Here is a 13,682-nt window from a genome sequence, read left to right as displayed (position 1 = left end):
TCTTTTTTACCAGACTCTTTGTACACGACTCTTCAATCGTGGAATAATTTTGGTCTTTGTAATACTTCTACTAGTTGAAGAACACGTGTGATACTCGTGTTTGAGCTTTTTACTTTCCGCTTTTATTTATACTCTCGTTGGATCTGAAAGTTGGTTTACCTACTAACTGAGTTGGTGTAGATACAATTACAGTCCTGGATTTTGGACCGTGATGTCAGTTCTACCAGAACGGATCCCACCCTCAATTTTTCTGAACGCAGTTGACCCAATATCCAACTTTTCTTTACGTCCCCATCACTAAAAAGGGAAGTTGTTTACTTTTTCTAGTTGCCAGGAAAAGTTCCAGACTTTTAAACTGAAATTTCTGAATATTTTGAGAGTAGAATGCACAAAAAAACTGATCCAAATATACGGGATGCAGAACAGGAAAGGGGCGAAGAATCGCAACAAGTACTACGCATTGCAGAGGTACTTCGTGTATCAAAATGTCAAAATGTCATGTGTGCAGTAAATTCGAAGAAACATCTAATTGTAGGATTTAATTACTAGATCAAATTATATTCCTTCTTAACGCTAGCACGGCAGCTGTTGTCAAAACGGTCTCATTCTCATAGAAACACATGAATATACCAAGAGCTTCCATTGAGCATCGGAATGGTGCTCAAATAGTCCACTGGGGCGGCATTTTTCACATCAAACCATAAATGAAAAGAAAATGAAGTCTGTACAAGAGCTTATAATACAGCTGTGGGACTGCCCAAAAGATAGCAAATTCTTTGGTGGAAATAACTCCCTAAAGTACTGCTTTGAGCAAACAAAAATAATCCTAATGATACAGCAACTACCCAACATTCCTGCACAAAATATACAAAACTTGATGGCATATGAAAAGGTTGAATAGAATTATACCAAGACCAGTCGGGGAAAATGTCCTGCAAATTTTCTGCACTGATATTTAATGTATCATGTAGGCCCACTTGAGACTTCAGCTAAATTGGATTGGGATCCACGAGAATTGTCTGTTGACGATGGCCACTCATCTGGCACCATCAGAAAGTATGTAGACATTGCTTTCCTGAATCTCGTTTTGTATTGTTTTGGAGAAATCACTGTTGGGGATGCATTCTTCAGCCCACCTAGAATGCCGGAAGCCTTCACCCATGTCTCAAGATGCTTGTCCCATGTATACTGTCTCATGAAATCAATAATACCAAGCACCAGTTCATGCTTCTCCTCATCCACCCCGACTAGTAATGAGTAATCCATCACATCTATTGACTGCAAAGCCATAACTCTGTATTAATACAGCAAACAAGGGACCAAACACACATTGCCTTTAATAGTTGTGTTAGAAGAGCATGAAGTCGCACTTTGGACACTTAAAACATATACTTGATGCTGGTTAACTTCGACCACCAAAAAAGTTTTGAGAACCTACTAACAAATGAGAGAACTGGTGCAGTGACAAGGTCAAGTTCATCTTGCAAATGATGGGAGAAACAATTAGAAAACAAGAAAAGATGTGGGCTGTGACAAAGCGAGAAAATGGGGAGGGGTCCCAGCAATCATCTGCTTTAATCTTCTTGAAGAGAGGAAATGATAAACTAGTAACCCTAGTTAGAATTTGTTGCAATTTGGAGCTTAAGAGAAGAAAAAAGGTTCGGCAGGAGTTTTCATTCATACATTCAACATTCATTCATAGTCAACATTTTACAAAAGACTATACTTATAAGCTACATGAGTCTTACAAGACACACTTCATAAGTCTTACAAGACACACTATCTTACAAGACACACTTCTCAAAAATAAAGACAACCATTTATCTTTTAAAATAAAACTAAACATAATATTTAAAAGAAACTATTAAACAAAAGACCATCAAGAAAGTCTCATATTCTAACACTCCTCCTTGAGACTTTTCTTGGATACTCCCAGCATAGCCCTTAGAACTTCAAATTTTCCCTTAGGAAGAGCCTTGGTCAAAATATCTGCAATCTGCTGATCGGAGCTGCAATGAACTGGATTAACTTCATCATCTTTCTCTGCTTGCCTGATAGCGTGAAACTTCACATTTATTGTTGAGCTAGTGATCAAGTTGATGGTTGTTAGAATAAGTTAGTGGGTGTGTTGTATGTGTTAGGAGGTTAGTTAGTTAGAAGTGACAGCTGTCACTATACAGCTGTCACATGAAGCTAACAAACAACACTATAAATGCAAGCCTATAGAGACTTAATGTAACAGATTTCAGTTAGTAAAAAATCAGATTCTTCTTCTAGATCCTTCCTTTTCTTCCTTCTCTCTTATTCTTAGCTCAAGTAATACAGAAATCTAACATTTATATGCTTACTACGACCATGTTACACTGGATTTTCGGCCATAGAAATTGCTGACTTGTTGTCAACCTTAATGACAGCTTCAATTTGATTTTGCTCTAGATCACGCAGAATTTTTCGTAACCAGCCTGATTAGTTGCACCAGCAGCAGCGATGTATTCTGCTTCTGCAGATGATTGAGCTACCACATCTTGCTTCCTTGAATTCCATGAGAACATGCCGGAACCAAGTGTAAAAGCATATCCAGAAGTGCTTTTCATATCAACACTTCCTGCCCAATCACTGTCTGAATAACACATCAATTGCCCTCGCTCTTCCCTTTTAAACCAAACACCATAATCAACAGTTCCCTTGATATACCCCAATGTTCGTTTAGCAATACGAAGGTGAACTTGACTTGGAGAATGCATAAACCTTGACAAAAAACTTGCCGCGAACATGAGATCAGGTCTTGTTGCTGTCAAATATAGCAAACTACCAATTAGACTTCGGTAAATTGTTGGATCAGCCTTATCACGTCCTTCAAACTTCGAGATCTTTTCATTGTGAACTAGTGGAGTCGATACAGGCTTACACTTCTCCATCTTGAATTAAGAACATCCCATGCATATTTTCTCAGGTAAATAAAGATTCCATCAGTAGTTTGATGAATCTCCATTCCCAGAAAGTAATTCATTTCACTCAAGTCTGACATCTCAAACTTGGTCTCTATTTCTAGCTTGAATTGATTCACCATAGCTTCATTGCTTCCGGTTACCAGAAGATCATCAACATAGAGTGATACCACTAGCACATCTCCACCTTTAGCCTTCTTCACATATAAAGTGGCTTCATTTTCACTTCTTTTGAAGCCGCAATAAATGAGATGATCATCAATCTTACTGTATCATGCTCGAGGATCCTGTTTTAATCCATACAATGTTTTATGTAATCTGTAAACTTTAACCTCCATTCCTTCAACTTGAAAGCCTTCTGGTTGGTCGACATAAATTTATTCCTGCAATGGTCCATTTAAGAATGCCGACTTCACATCCAGATGATACAACTTCCAATTTGATTGAGCTGCCAAAGCAAATAGAAGTCGTATCATATCATGTCTTGCAACAGGTGCAAATGTGTCTCCATAATCCAAACCTACAACTTGCGCATAACCGTTCACAATAAGCCTTGCCTTGTGTTTATTAACTGAACCATCTGGATTAAGTTTGGTTCTATATACCCATTTCACCCCTATTACATTCTGTCTTTGGGTTTATCAACCAGCTTTCAAGTGTCATTCTTCCCTATCATACCAATCTCCTCCTTCATGGCTTCAATCCAAACATCATGTTTTGATGCTTCTTGATAGGTATTGGGTTCCAAGATAGCAACATTGCATCTTTCATATATATCTGAAAGGGATCTTGTCTACAAAATTGGCGAATCAAGTAAGGATTCACCATCTGATTCTTCAGCTTCTTCCAGATTTTCAGAGCCAAATGGTTGTGTTTCAGACAGCGGATTCAAGTTCAAATAACCTGCATTTTCTTTCTCAACTTGCTCCTTATCCAAATTCCAATAAGCATGCTCATCCACCACTACATCTCTTCTGATGGAAATACCTTTTGTTTGCAAGTTGAAAACTCTATAACCTTTGGCCTGCAATGAATAACCAATAAAGATCCCCAATTCACCTTTCGGTTCAAGCTTACTTCTTTTCACTGAAGGAACATGAGAATAGCATATCGAACCAAAGATTTTTAAGTGCTTGGCAGAGGGCCTTTTTCCACTCCATGCCTCAATAGGAGTTTTACCATCTATTGCTTTGGTTAGCAGCCTATTCAATAAATAAACTGAAGTAGAAATAGCTTCTACCCAAAAACTTTGCGGTAGTTTCTTTTTAAGCAACAAACATCTACCCATTTCAACTACCATCCTATTTTTCCTCTTTGAGACTCCATTTTGTTCTGGTGAATAACTTACTATCAGCTTGTGATCAATCCCTGTATCTTCACAATACTTGTTGAACTCATTTGAAGTATATTCACCTCCATTGTCTGACCTCAAAGCCTTCAGCTTACAGCCACTCTGTCTTTCAGCGAAAGCTTTAAACTTCATAAAAACTAAAAATACTTGAGACTTGTTACTCAAAAAACACACCCAAGTCATCCTTGTAAAATCATCAATGAACAACACAAAATATTTATTTTGACCCAAGGATGATGTTTTCATAGGTCCACATACATCAGTGTGAACAAGTTCAAGCTATTCACTTGCCCTCCACGAAGCACTTTTAGGAAATGGTTTCGTGTAAACCTTGCCCACCTTGCCCATCTGACATGACCCACACACTTCTTTAGATAGTGAGATCTCAGGTAAATCCTTAGTCAATCCCTTCTCATACATAGACCTTAAAGTGGCATAGCTAAAATGCCCATATCTTCTGTGCTACAACCATGAATCATCCAATTTTACAAAGTTGGCACTATCAAACTTTCCATCTACTGGAAAGATCTTATCCATCATTTCTACTTTGTCAATCAAAGTACCATCAGCATAAAAAATCAAACAATGCTTTCCCTTAAAAAGTAAGGAGTAACCTTTAAACATCATTTGACCAACACTCAACAGGTTACATGCTAAAGATGGAACATACAACACATCATGTATAAGCTTTGTACCTTGGTTAGTTTGAAAGGAAACTGAACCCTTTCCATGTGCTTCTAATGTTGCACTATTTCCCATCCTAACTTTAACTTTAAGTGACTTGTCAAGTGTGTGAAACATGAGCTCATTATATTCATGAGTAGCCATAAACAAGCTTTCTTCCTTTTCTGACTCTTCAGTGAAGTTTGCCTGCTGAACATGGCGTTGTTGTGGTTGATTCTGCTTGGCCCTGCAATTCTTCTCATTATGACCCATTTTTCTGCAAAATTTACACTGAATTGAAGGCTTTCATTTGAACCAACAATCCTTTTCTTGATGATTGGTTCTTTTGCAGTGCACACAAGGTGGAAACTTTCCTTTTTGTAAAGATTCAGTCCATGGCTTTCTCTTTGCTACTTTATCTCCTTCCATCCTCATGTTGTCCTTCACAGGTTGCTTGCCTTTATGCTTTGCTTGAAATGCCACTTCTTCTACTTCTTCATCTCTTATACTTGTTCTTTGTTCTTGGGCTTACAACTTGCTAATCAGCTCTGCGACGGACAAAGTCTTCAAATCACAAGATTCCTCTATTGCTGAAATCTTGGACTCAAACCTCGTTGGTAAGCTTATCATCATCTTCTCCAACACCTTTGAATCTAAAAAAATTTCACCAAATAATCTTATTTTGTTTACAATTTTCAGAAGTTTGGCAGAGTACTCCTTCACTATATCTACTTCTTTCACCCATAACATCTCAAATTCTCTTTTGAGAGTTAAGAGTTTGACAGTTTTCACGCTTTCACTTCCATCGAACTCCTCTTTTAGCTTTTCCCATACTTCTTTAGGTGTTTCACAAGCCATTATTCTTGTGAAAATCACATCTGAAAGTGCTGAATGAAGACACGTGAATGCCTTTGGTTACTTGAACTTTGCATCTTCATAATTCTTCATTTGTGCAACAGTTGGATTTGGTCCCAATGGAGGGGAATCATTTTCACTTTCAGCTGTTTCCCATAGACTAAGAGCTTTGAGATAAGCCTTCATATTTATCACTCATATGTGATAATTTTCTCCTGTAAACATAGGACCTGCACCCAAGAAGTTGTTGGATGCCATGTTATTGCTGTTCAGGTTTCTTTTTTTAGAAGATCTGAAAAAAACTTATCTTTAGGCCTTCACAGATCCCTCAAGAAGGTTGGCTCTGTCAATTTTCTGCTGAATGCCTCTCAATATTGAGAGTCTTGTCATTAAATAGAAAATATTCAATGATTACATCCCTAAAGATCCGTCTTCCTATTCCTAAAGATCAGCTTTTCTATCCCTCTAAATTCACTATTCTATCCCACCAAATCTGCTCTTACTAAAGTCACTATTATTTTCTTTAACTACTAAATCAAATCTATGTAATTACACCAATATACAACAATATATGATTACATTAATATACAATATTTACATCATGCTAACATCCCCCCTCAAATTGATGTTGGTAGATCAAGAAGCATCAATTTGCCAATGAGAAACTGATGTCGATGTCATGCCATTGATTTTGTAAATGCATCAGCTATTTGAAGATCACTGGACACGTGCGGAAGAGTAATGACACCTTTATCTACAGCTTCTCGTATATAATGACAGTCTGTTTCGATGTGTTTGGTCTGCTCATGATAAACCGAATTAGTAGCAATCTTAATAGCACTTGTATTGTCAGCATGGAGAGGAGTAGGATTAGATTGAGGAAATCCAATCTCAGCAAGTAGTCCACGAAGCCACACAATCTCGGAGCAAGCAGTAGACATTGCTCGATATTCAGCCTCTGTTGAAGATTTTGACACGCGGTCTTGCTTCTTACTCTTCCAAGATATCAAAGACTCCAAGAAACATGCACCAACTAGGAACTGAACGACGAGTGTCAGAACATCCCGCTCAATTTTCTAAAAGCATTAAGACGAATAGGCGAACCAATAGGAAAGAATAATCCACGATTAGATGTTCCTCGAAGGTATCGAATGATGCGACGGACAACCACCAAATGAAGATGACGGGGAGCTTGCATGAACTGACTAACTTGTTGAACTGCAAAAGAGATATCAGGCCTGGTAATAGTAAGGTAATTTAAGCTCCCAACTAATTGCCGAAATATAGTTGGATCAGGAAGAAGATCGCCTTCCTCCCGGCGATACTTTACATTCAATTCTAATGGAGTATCCATAGAGGAGGAATCCTGAAAACCTGTCAAAGAAATCCAATCTTGGATATATTTGTGTTGATTTAGAAACACACCGGATGAATCACGATGAACTTCCAAACCCAAGAAATATGTAAGAGTACCAAGATCTTTCATATGAAAAGAATCCTTAAGTTGTTGTTGTAGGCTAGTGATTAGTATAGAATCAGTTCCTGTAATAATAATGTCATCGATATATACCAAAAGAAGAACACAACCTGTGGATGTTTTCCGAAGGAAAAAAGATTAGTCATAGTTGCTTTGCTTAAAAGAGAATTGTAGCAAAGTAGATCGAAATTTGTCAAACCAAGCTCTGGGAGCTTGTTTTAATCCATACAGAGACCGCTTCAACTTGCATACATCTGATGTAGGTAATGAGAACAAACCTGGTGGAGGTTTCATATAAATATCCTCTTTGAGATCACCATGAAGAAAAACATTCTTGACATCCATTTGATGAAGTGTCCAATTTTGTGAAGTAGCAATGGCAACAATAGTCCGAACCGTCGTCATTTTTGCTACCGGTGCAAAAGTCTCTTCATAGTTCACACCATACTCCTGCTTGTTACCAAGAACAACCAACCGAGCTTTGTACCGATCAAGAGTTCCATCAGAATGAAGTTTAATTGAATAAACCCATTTACATCCAATTGGATGGACATTTGAAGGACATGAAACAATATCCCATGTGTCATTTTCTTTAAGAGCCAAAAGTTCTTCCTTCATTTCCTTCTGCCAACATTCATGGTTGGAAGCTTGTGAGTAACAAGTTGGAACAGAAATGGTAGATAAACTAGAAGAAAAGCCATACCAATTAAGAGGACGAGATACTCTCATAGATCGCCGAGTGGGCTTAAGAGGAGCAGGCCTTGAAGAATTCTCAGATTCTAGTTGTGTAGCAGTTTCAGGTGGCGGATCAATATCAGGAGGGGGTAAAGTTGGCCGCCGACGTTCGTACACAAATCCAGGTTTGAACCTCTTAGAAGAAGATGACAAATCCTCAAAAGTAGGAAGAAAAAGAGAAGCAGGAGATGACTCAACATGAGTAGGAAAAAAATACTGATTCTCAAAGAAAACAACATTTCTAGAAACATGAAATTTATTAGAACATGGATCATAACAGAGAAAACCTTTCTGTGAAGTACTATAACCCATAAAAACACGTTTAGTAAACTGAGCGAAAAGTTTATTACGCTGAGAAGGAGGAAGATGCACAAAACAAATACAACCAAATGTATGAAAATTATCATAGCTTGGATTTTTGTGATAAAGACGAAAATATGGAGATTCAAGATTTAAGACTTTAGATGGTAGTCTATTAATTGAGTAAACAGCAGTAGACAAAGCTTCCACCCAATACTTAGATGGAACAGAGGACTCAATCAATAAAGTACGAGTGACATCTAAAAGATGTCGATTTTTACGTTCAACAACCCCATTTTGTTGTGGTGTATATGGACAAGAGCGTTGTGAGACAATTCCTTTTTCAAGCAAAAAATTTTTGAACTCATAAGACATATATTCTCCACCAGAATCAGATCTCAATAATTTGATGCAAGTAGAAAATTGAGTCTCAATGTAGGCCAAAAATGTCTTGAATATGGAAAATACCTCAGATTTGGAACGAAGAAAATATACCCACGTAAATCGACTATAATCATCTATAAATGTCACAAAGTACTTGAAATGAGCATGAGAAACAATTGGTGAAATACCCCAAACATCACTATGAATGACATCAAAACACTTTGTAGCACGACTACCAAAATTAGGAAAAGGAAGAATTTCTCTTGCCTAATTTACAAGTGGAACAATCCAAGGAAACAGTGGAAAATTGATTTTTGTTCCCTAATAAACCCCAATTTGATAAATGAGATAACACAATAGAATTTGGATGTCCTAAGCGCTTATGCCATACCTCAGTCTTACTAGGTGTAGAAGTATAAGCAAATGATAGAACACGAGGAATGGAAAAGTGTATAGGAAACAGTCGTCCAACTTTAGGTCCCTTCGCAATTATCGTCCCCGACACCTGATCCTGCACAAGACAACTATTACGAGAAAAATTCACATCACAATTGTTATCTACCAATTGTCCAACTGAAATAAGACTAGTGGAGAGCTTTGGTGACACAAAAATATTGTTGAAAGTTTTGGTAATATCCGCAACCTCAGTAATGGGTAAATTACTACATTGGCAACTTGAATTTGTGATGGACCATGATAATTACGAACATTTTTTAGCATACTAGATGAGTTGGTTATATGATTGGAAGCTCCAGAATCAACAAACCAAAAATTAGATGCAAGATCATTACTTTGTAGCCCTAAAGCTGAAAAGGCTGACATGATCATTTGTCTTACCATTTCAGGAGTAAGAACTTGTCCCGAAGATGAGTTCTCAGTAGTGAAACCATTTGTCCCAGCTTGAAAAGCATTAACCTTACGGTTTTGAGGGCGTGTGAGACACTCTATGATAATGTGTCCTTGTTGTTTGCAATAATTACAAAACTTCCTGCCACAATTGCTAGCAATATGACTATATCCCTTGCAACTGTAGCATTGAGTTCTAGTCATATCCCTAACCTTTCCTTTACCTTGGGCAGCAAATGCAACAACAATATCATCAACTTGCTTGAAAGCATTTTGTGTGACAAAACGATGCTCTTCCCAAAGTAATTCCCTTAAACAAACATCCAAGGAGGGAGAAAGGAAGGAGACGGGTCACGATTCATCAAGTGGAAGCGAACAGTCTCAAACTCAGAGCGTAACTTCATCAAAAATTGATCTCGCTTGCTTTGCTCATGAACTTGTTGAACTACAGAGAGAGATTCGCCCGGTATTTTGGCATAAACAATATCTGTAAATTCAGCCCATAAGTTCTGAAATCCAGAAAAATAATCCTAAATAGAAGATCTTCTTGAGAGTAATTAGCAATTTCATACTCTAAGTGAAAGCGTCGAGCACTATTATCTTGTTTGTAAACCCTTTGTAAATAATCCCACATGGCTTTAGCTGTCTTGTAAGGCCTGAGATTAAGAACAATAAAAGGGTCAATTGACCCTAAAAGCCATGTCGTCACCCGAGCACCTTTAATCTTCCATTCACCTACTTTGTAGGATCAGTAGGAGCAGGATCGACTCCATCTATATGGCCCCATAGTTCTTTTCCAGTGACAAATAACTGAAACTGAAACTCCCATGACAAGAAATTCTTTCCAGTGATTCAAACTGATATGAAGTCATATTTATGAAAACTAGAAACACCGACTCAAAAAGAATAACCAAAATGACCAAGATCAAAATCCAAGGTGTTAATTGCCGAGGAACAATCAACAAAAACCAAAATTTTCCAAAAAGACTGAAAGGAACCACAAATGAACTCTATGAAACAAGACGGCCAAGAGAAGGCTCTGATACCATGTCAATTTTCAGCTGAATGCCTCTCAATATTGAGAGTCTTGTCATTAAATAGAAAATATTCAATGATTACATCCCTAAAGATCCGTCTTCCTATCCCTAAAGTTAAGTTTTTTTATCTCTCTAAATCCGCTATTCTATCCCACCAAATCTGCTCTTACTAAAGTCACTATTATTCTCTTTAACTACTAAATCAAATCTATGTAATTACACCAATATACAACAATATATGATTACATTAATATACAATATTTACATCATGCTAACAGGCTCTTGATACCACTGTTACAATTTGGAGCTTAAGAGAAGAAAAAAAGGTTCAGCAGGAGTTTTCATACATACATTCAACATTCATTCATAGTCAACATTTTACAAAAGACTATACTTATAAGCTACATGAGTCTTACAAGACACACTTCATAAGTCTTACAAGACACTTCTTAAAAATAAAGACTACCATTTATCTTTTAAAATAAAACTAAACATAATATTTAAAAGAAACTATTAAACAAAAGATCATCAAGAAGAGTCTCATATTCTAAAAGAATTAAGAAATGCACAAACTCTTTACAGAACACAATTTAACAAAGTTACTAGTCATATAGGATACTGTTTTAAAGCTTACTGCTAGAAATGAAGTATCATTCCACACAGCTCTCTGCAGCAGCCGCTTAGCCTTCGTTCCCACAAAAATCGGAGAAGTTGGCAATGCTTCAATCAGGTTCTGATCAAGTAAGACTTTGTTACTTCCACTTGAATCTGGATTATAGCGTGATCGAGACGACCCTTTGAGGTCATACAGTCTAGTGATGTTGCGATTAAAAAGAAGATTTTCCATAACAAGCACATCCATTCTCGAATCTTTCCCACCTTTGAGATGCTTTGATGTAACCTAACAAATAATCAAAGAAAAATGACGTGAGGATCACAGCAAGAAGTATTTGTGGGGGAGGGGGTGAAGAAGAAATGAACACATATAACTACCAAAATGCTGTTAAAAATTGGGGAGCAAACAAATTTCAGGCAGTCTCTCTCTTTTTTTGGATGCAAGGAAAATTTCAGGGAGGCCAGACCAAATTGCAGAAGCTAAAGCTTATGAACCAATTTATATGATTTTCTTGGGGAGGGGGGGCGCTTTTGATTTCTTTACGGTACAGCGAGGTACAGCGAGCTGCTCCTCAAACGCAAAGGATTAACTATGACGGAAAATTAGCTCTATCGAAATTTCAAAATGGGAGGCCTAACAATGATAATTTTACACGTTCTTCAAATATTTTAACAATAAGAAGTTGTGTCCAGATGGAGATCTAATAACCTCACAGATACAACTTAGTTACAAACCAGACTGGTTCACCAAATAAAAGTGCTCCACAGCACACAGATATCAGAAAGCTGAAAATACTGATTATAACAGTGACTTCGGTTAAATAGAAACGAAATACAGCAAATATGATACCTGGTAGATCCCCAGAATCTTTGCCAAGCAAGTTGGGCTCCCACTAGCTATTGAGTCAGATAAATACTCAAAGTAAGCTGGTGCAAACTTGATAAACGACTCCAATTCTGTCTTTGTAACCTGCTTGATGATAAATCGGTCGTCCAACGTTTTGGCAAAGAAAACATTGCTCTTGCCACCCTGAGCACCCCATTTTTTGCATCGGCTAAGGGAACGTATGAAGTCTGATTCATGGGGACAACATGACTTCCGTAAGGTCTCAAATTGCTTTGCATAATAGCATGTGACTGTGTACTTAACCTTTCCTGGGGGGGAGTCATCTGAGAAAGATATTCGGGCATGCATAGCATTAATATATGCAGGTGGATCCAGGTTTGAGTTGCGAGAGCTAAAACCCGATGACATGCTTTCATTAGTAGATCCAAAACTTCTTGAAGATTCCGAAACTATTTCATCCACAGAGTGGAGCAGAAGAAAATTTAATGAATCCAGAAAAGGCAATGAAGTTGAAGATTTGTGATTCTCTCTCAGTTTTCGAGATTCATCCGACATTTGATTGTGATAATCTGGTGAAACAAGTGCATATGAGATAATACTTGTCGGCTCATCATCATAAACTGGAACAACAATGTCATTAACACCAATAGACATCAGAAGCCTGGCACCACCTTGATGTTGCAATTCGCTAAACGACAAGATATAAACAGGACTATGCTCATTCAATTTACCAACAAATTGTGGATTTTCTGTGATATTCTTGTTGAAGGAACGATAGAAGTTTGAGAAATGTGCTGTTGCCCAGGTCAGGTAGTCTGTGGTGTCAGATTTCGCAGATAAATGAGGTGTTTCAGCCCCATTTTTGTCATACATAGACCTTTTGACATCTGCAGTTGTTGCCACACCAGTCAAAGCAGTAGAATCAACAATGAACGAACCTGGAAACTCACTGGTATGCTCCTTAATAGCCAGGTGGCTTTCACCAGTCCATGCAGCATCAAAAGTGTCAGATAAACTTTCCACAGTAGGGAACTTTGCATCTGAAAGAACGCGTCTGATATTTTTTCCAGGTTCCAGTAAAATTCCATCTCCTGTACTTCTTATTGAACAAAAGACCTCGCTGTCTTTCCCGTGAGTTAGTTTCTCATCAGTATTTAATCTTTCATGAACCCCTTCAGGAATCTGACACTGTCTTCCTTCATTATATGTTATTTCAGTCTTCACATTCTGAAGAACTGAATCATATCTCCCCAAGCTTTTTCCAGGTCCCGAAATTGCAGTCCTTTCAGGAAGTTCCTCACTAAAGCTGGGGGGTTTCTCCTTCAGTTGAGTCAAACTGCCCTGAGTTTGGGAATTTTTACCATAAGAACTGGAAAGATGTATCAAGCGGCTGTCCCATAGATAAGCATGGAAAACCAACTGCCTTCTCAGTCGATTTATCTCAAGGATGTCAACTGCAGGCTGACCAACTTTGACCTCTCTGCTAAGCGCCTTGCGTAACAATTCCTGGACCAATGGGGACACCAGTAAGAAATATGTCATTAAGTCATTTGGAGATACATTGCTGCTTTACCAAAATAAAATGAAAAGGGTAAACAGAAGAAATAAAGACCGCACCCCCCCC

At 37.8% G+C, this 13,682-nt stretch overlaps 1 protein-coding gene across 6 annotated transcripts in view; it reads right to left on the bottom strand.

Annotated features, from left to right (window-relative positions):
- Positions 1-588: 588 nt before the first annotated feature.
- LOC107876583 (1-phosphatidylinositol-3-phosphate 5-kinase FAB1B) overlaps positions 589-13,682 on the bottom strand; it is a 69,206-nt gene continuing 56,112 nt past the window's right edge. For 5 of the 6 annotated variants that reach the window (XM_047393565.1, XM_047393567.1, XM_047393570.1 and 2 more), the window contains 3 exons: positions 12,062-13,564; positions 11,231-11,497; positions 589-1,278 (listed from right to left, as the gene is read on the bottom strand). In XM_047393565.1, coding sequence (XP_047249521.1) covers positions 964-1,278; positions 11,231-11,497; positions 12,062-13,564 — 2,085 coding nt within the window. In that variant the 3' untranslated portion in view covers positions 589-963. Of the gene's footprint in view, positions 1,279-1,646; positions 2,066-11,215; positions 11,498-12,061; positions 13,565-13,682 lie in introns of those variants that run through there. The other variant, XM_047393568.1, reaches the window with a different exon arrangement.

This window comes from Capsicum annuum, chromosome 7 (genome assembly GCF_002878395.1).
Source record: "Capsicum annuum cultivar UCD-10X-F1 chromosome 7, UCD10Xv1.1, whole genome shotgun sequence".
Taxonomy (NCBI): Eukaryota; Viridiplantae; Streptophyta; class Magnoliopsida; order Solanales; family Solanaceae; genus Capsicum; species Capsicum annuum.
Note: the sequence above shows the minus strand (reverse complement) of the source record. Positions and strands in the feature narration are given on the sequence as shown.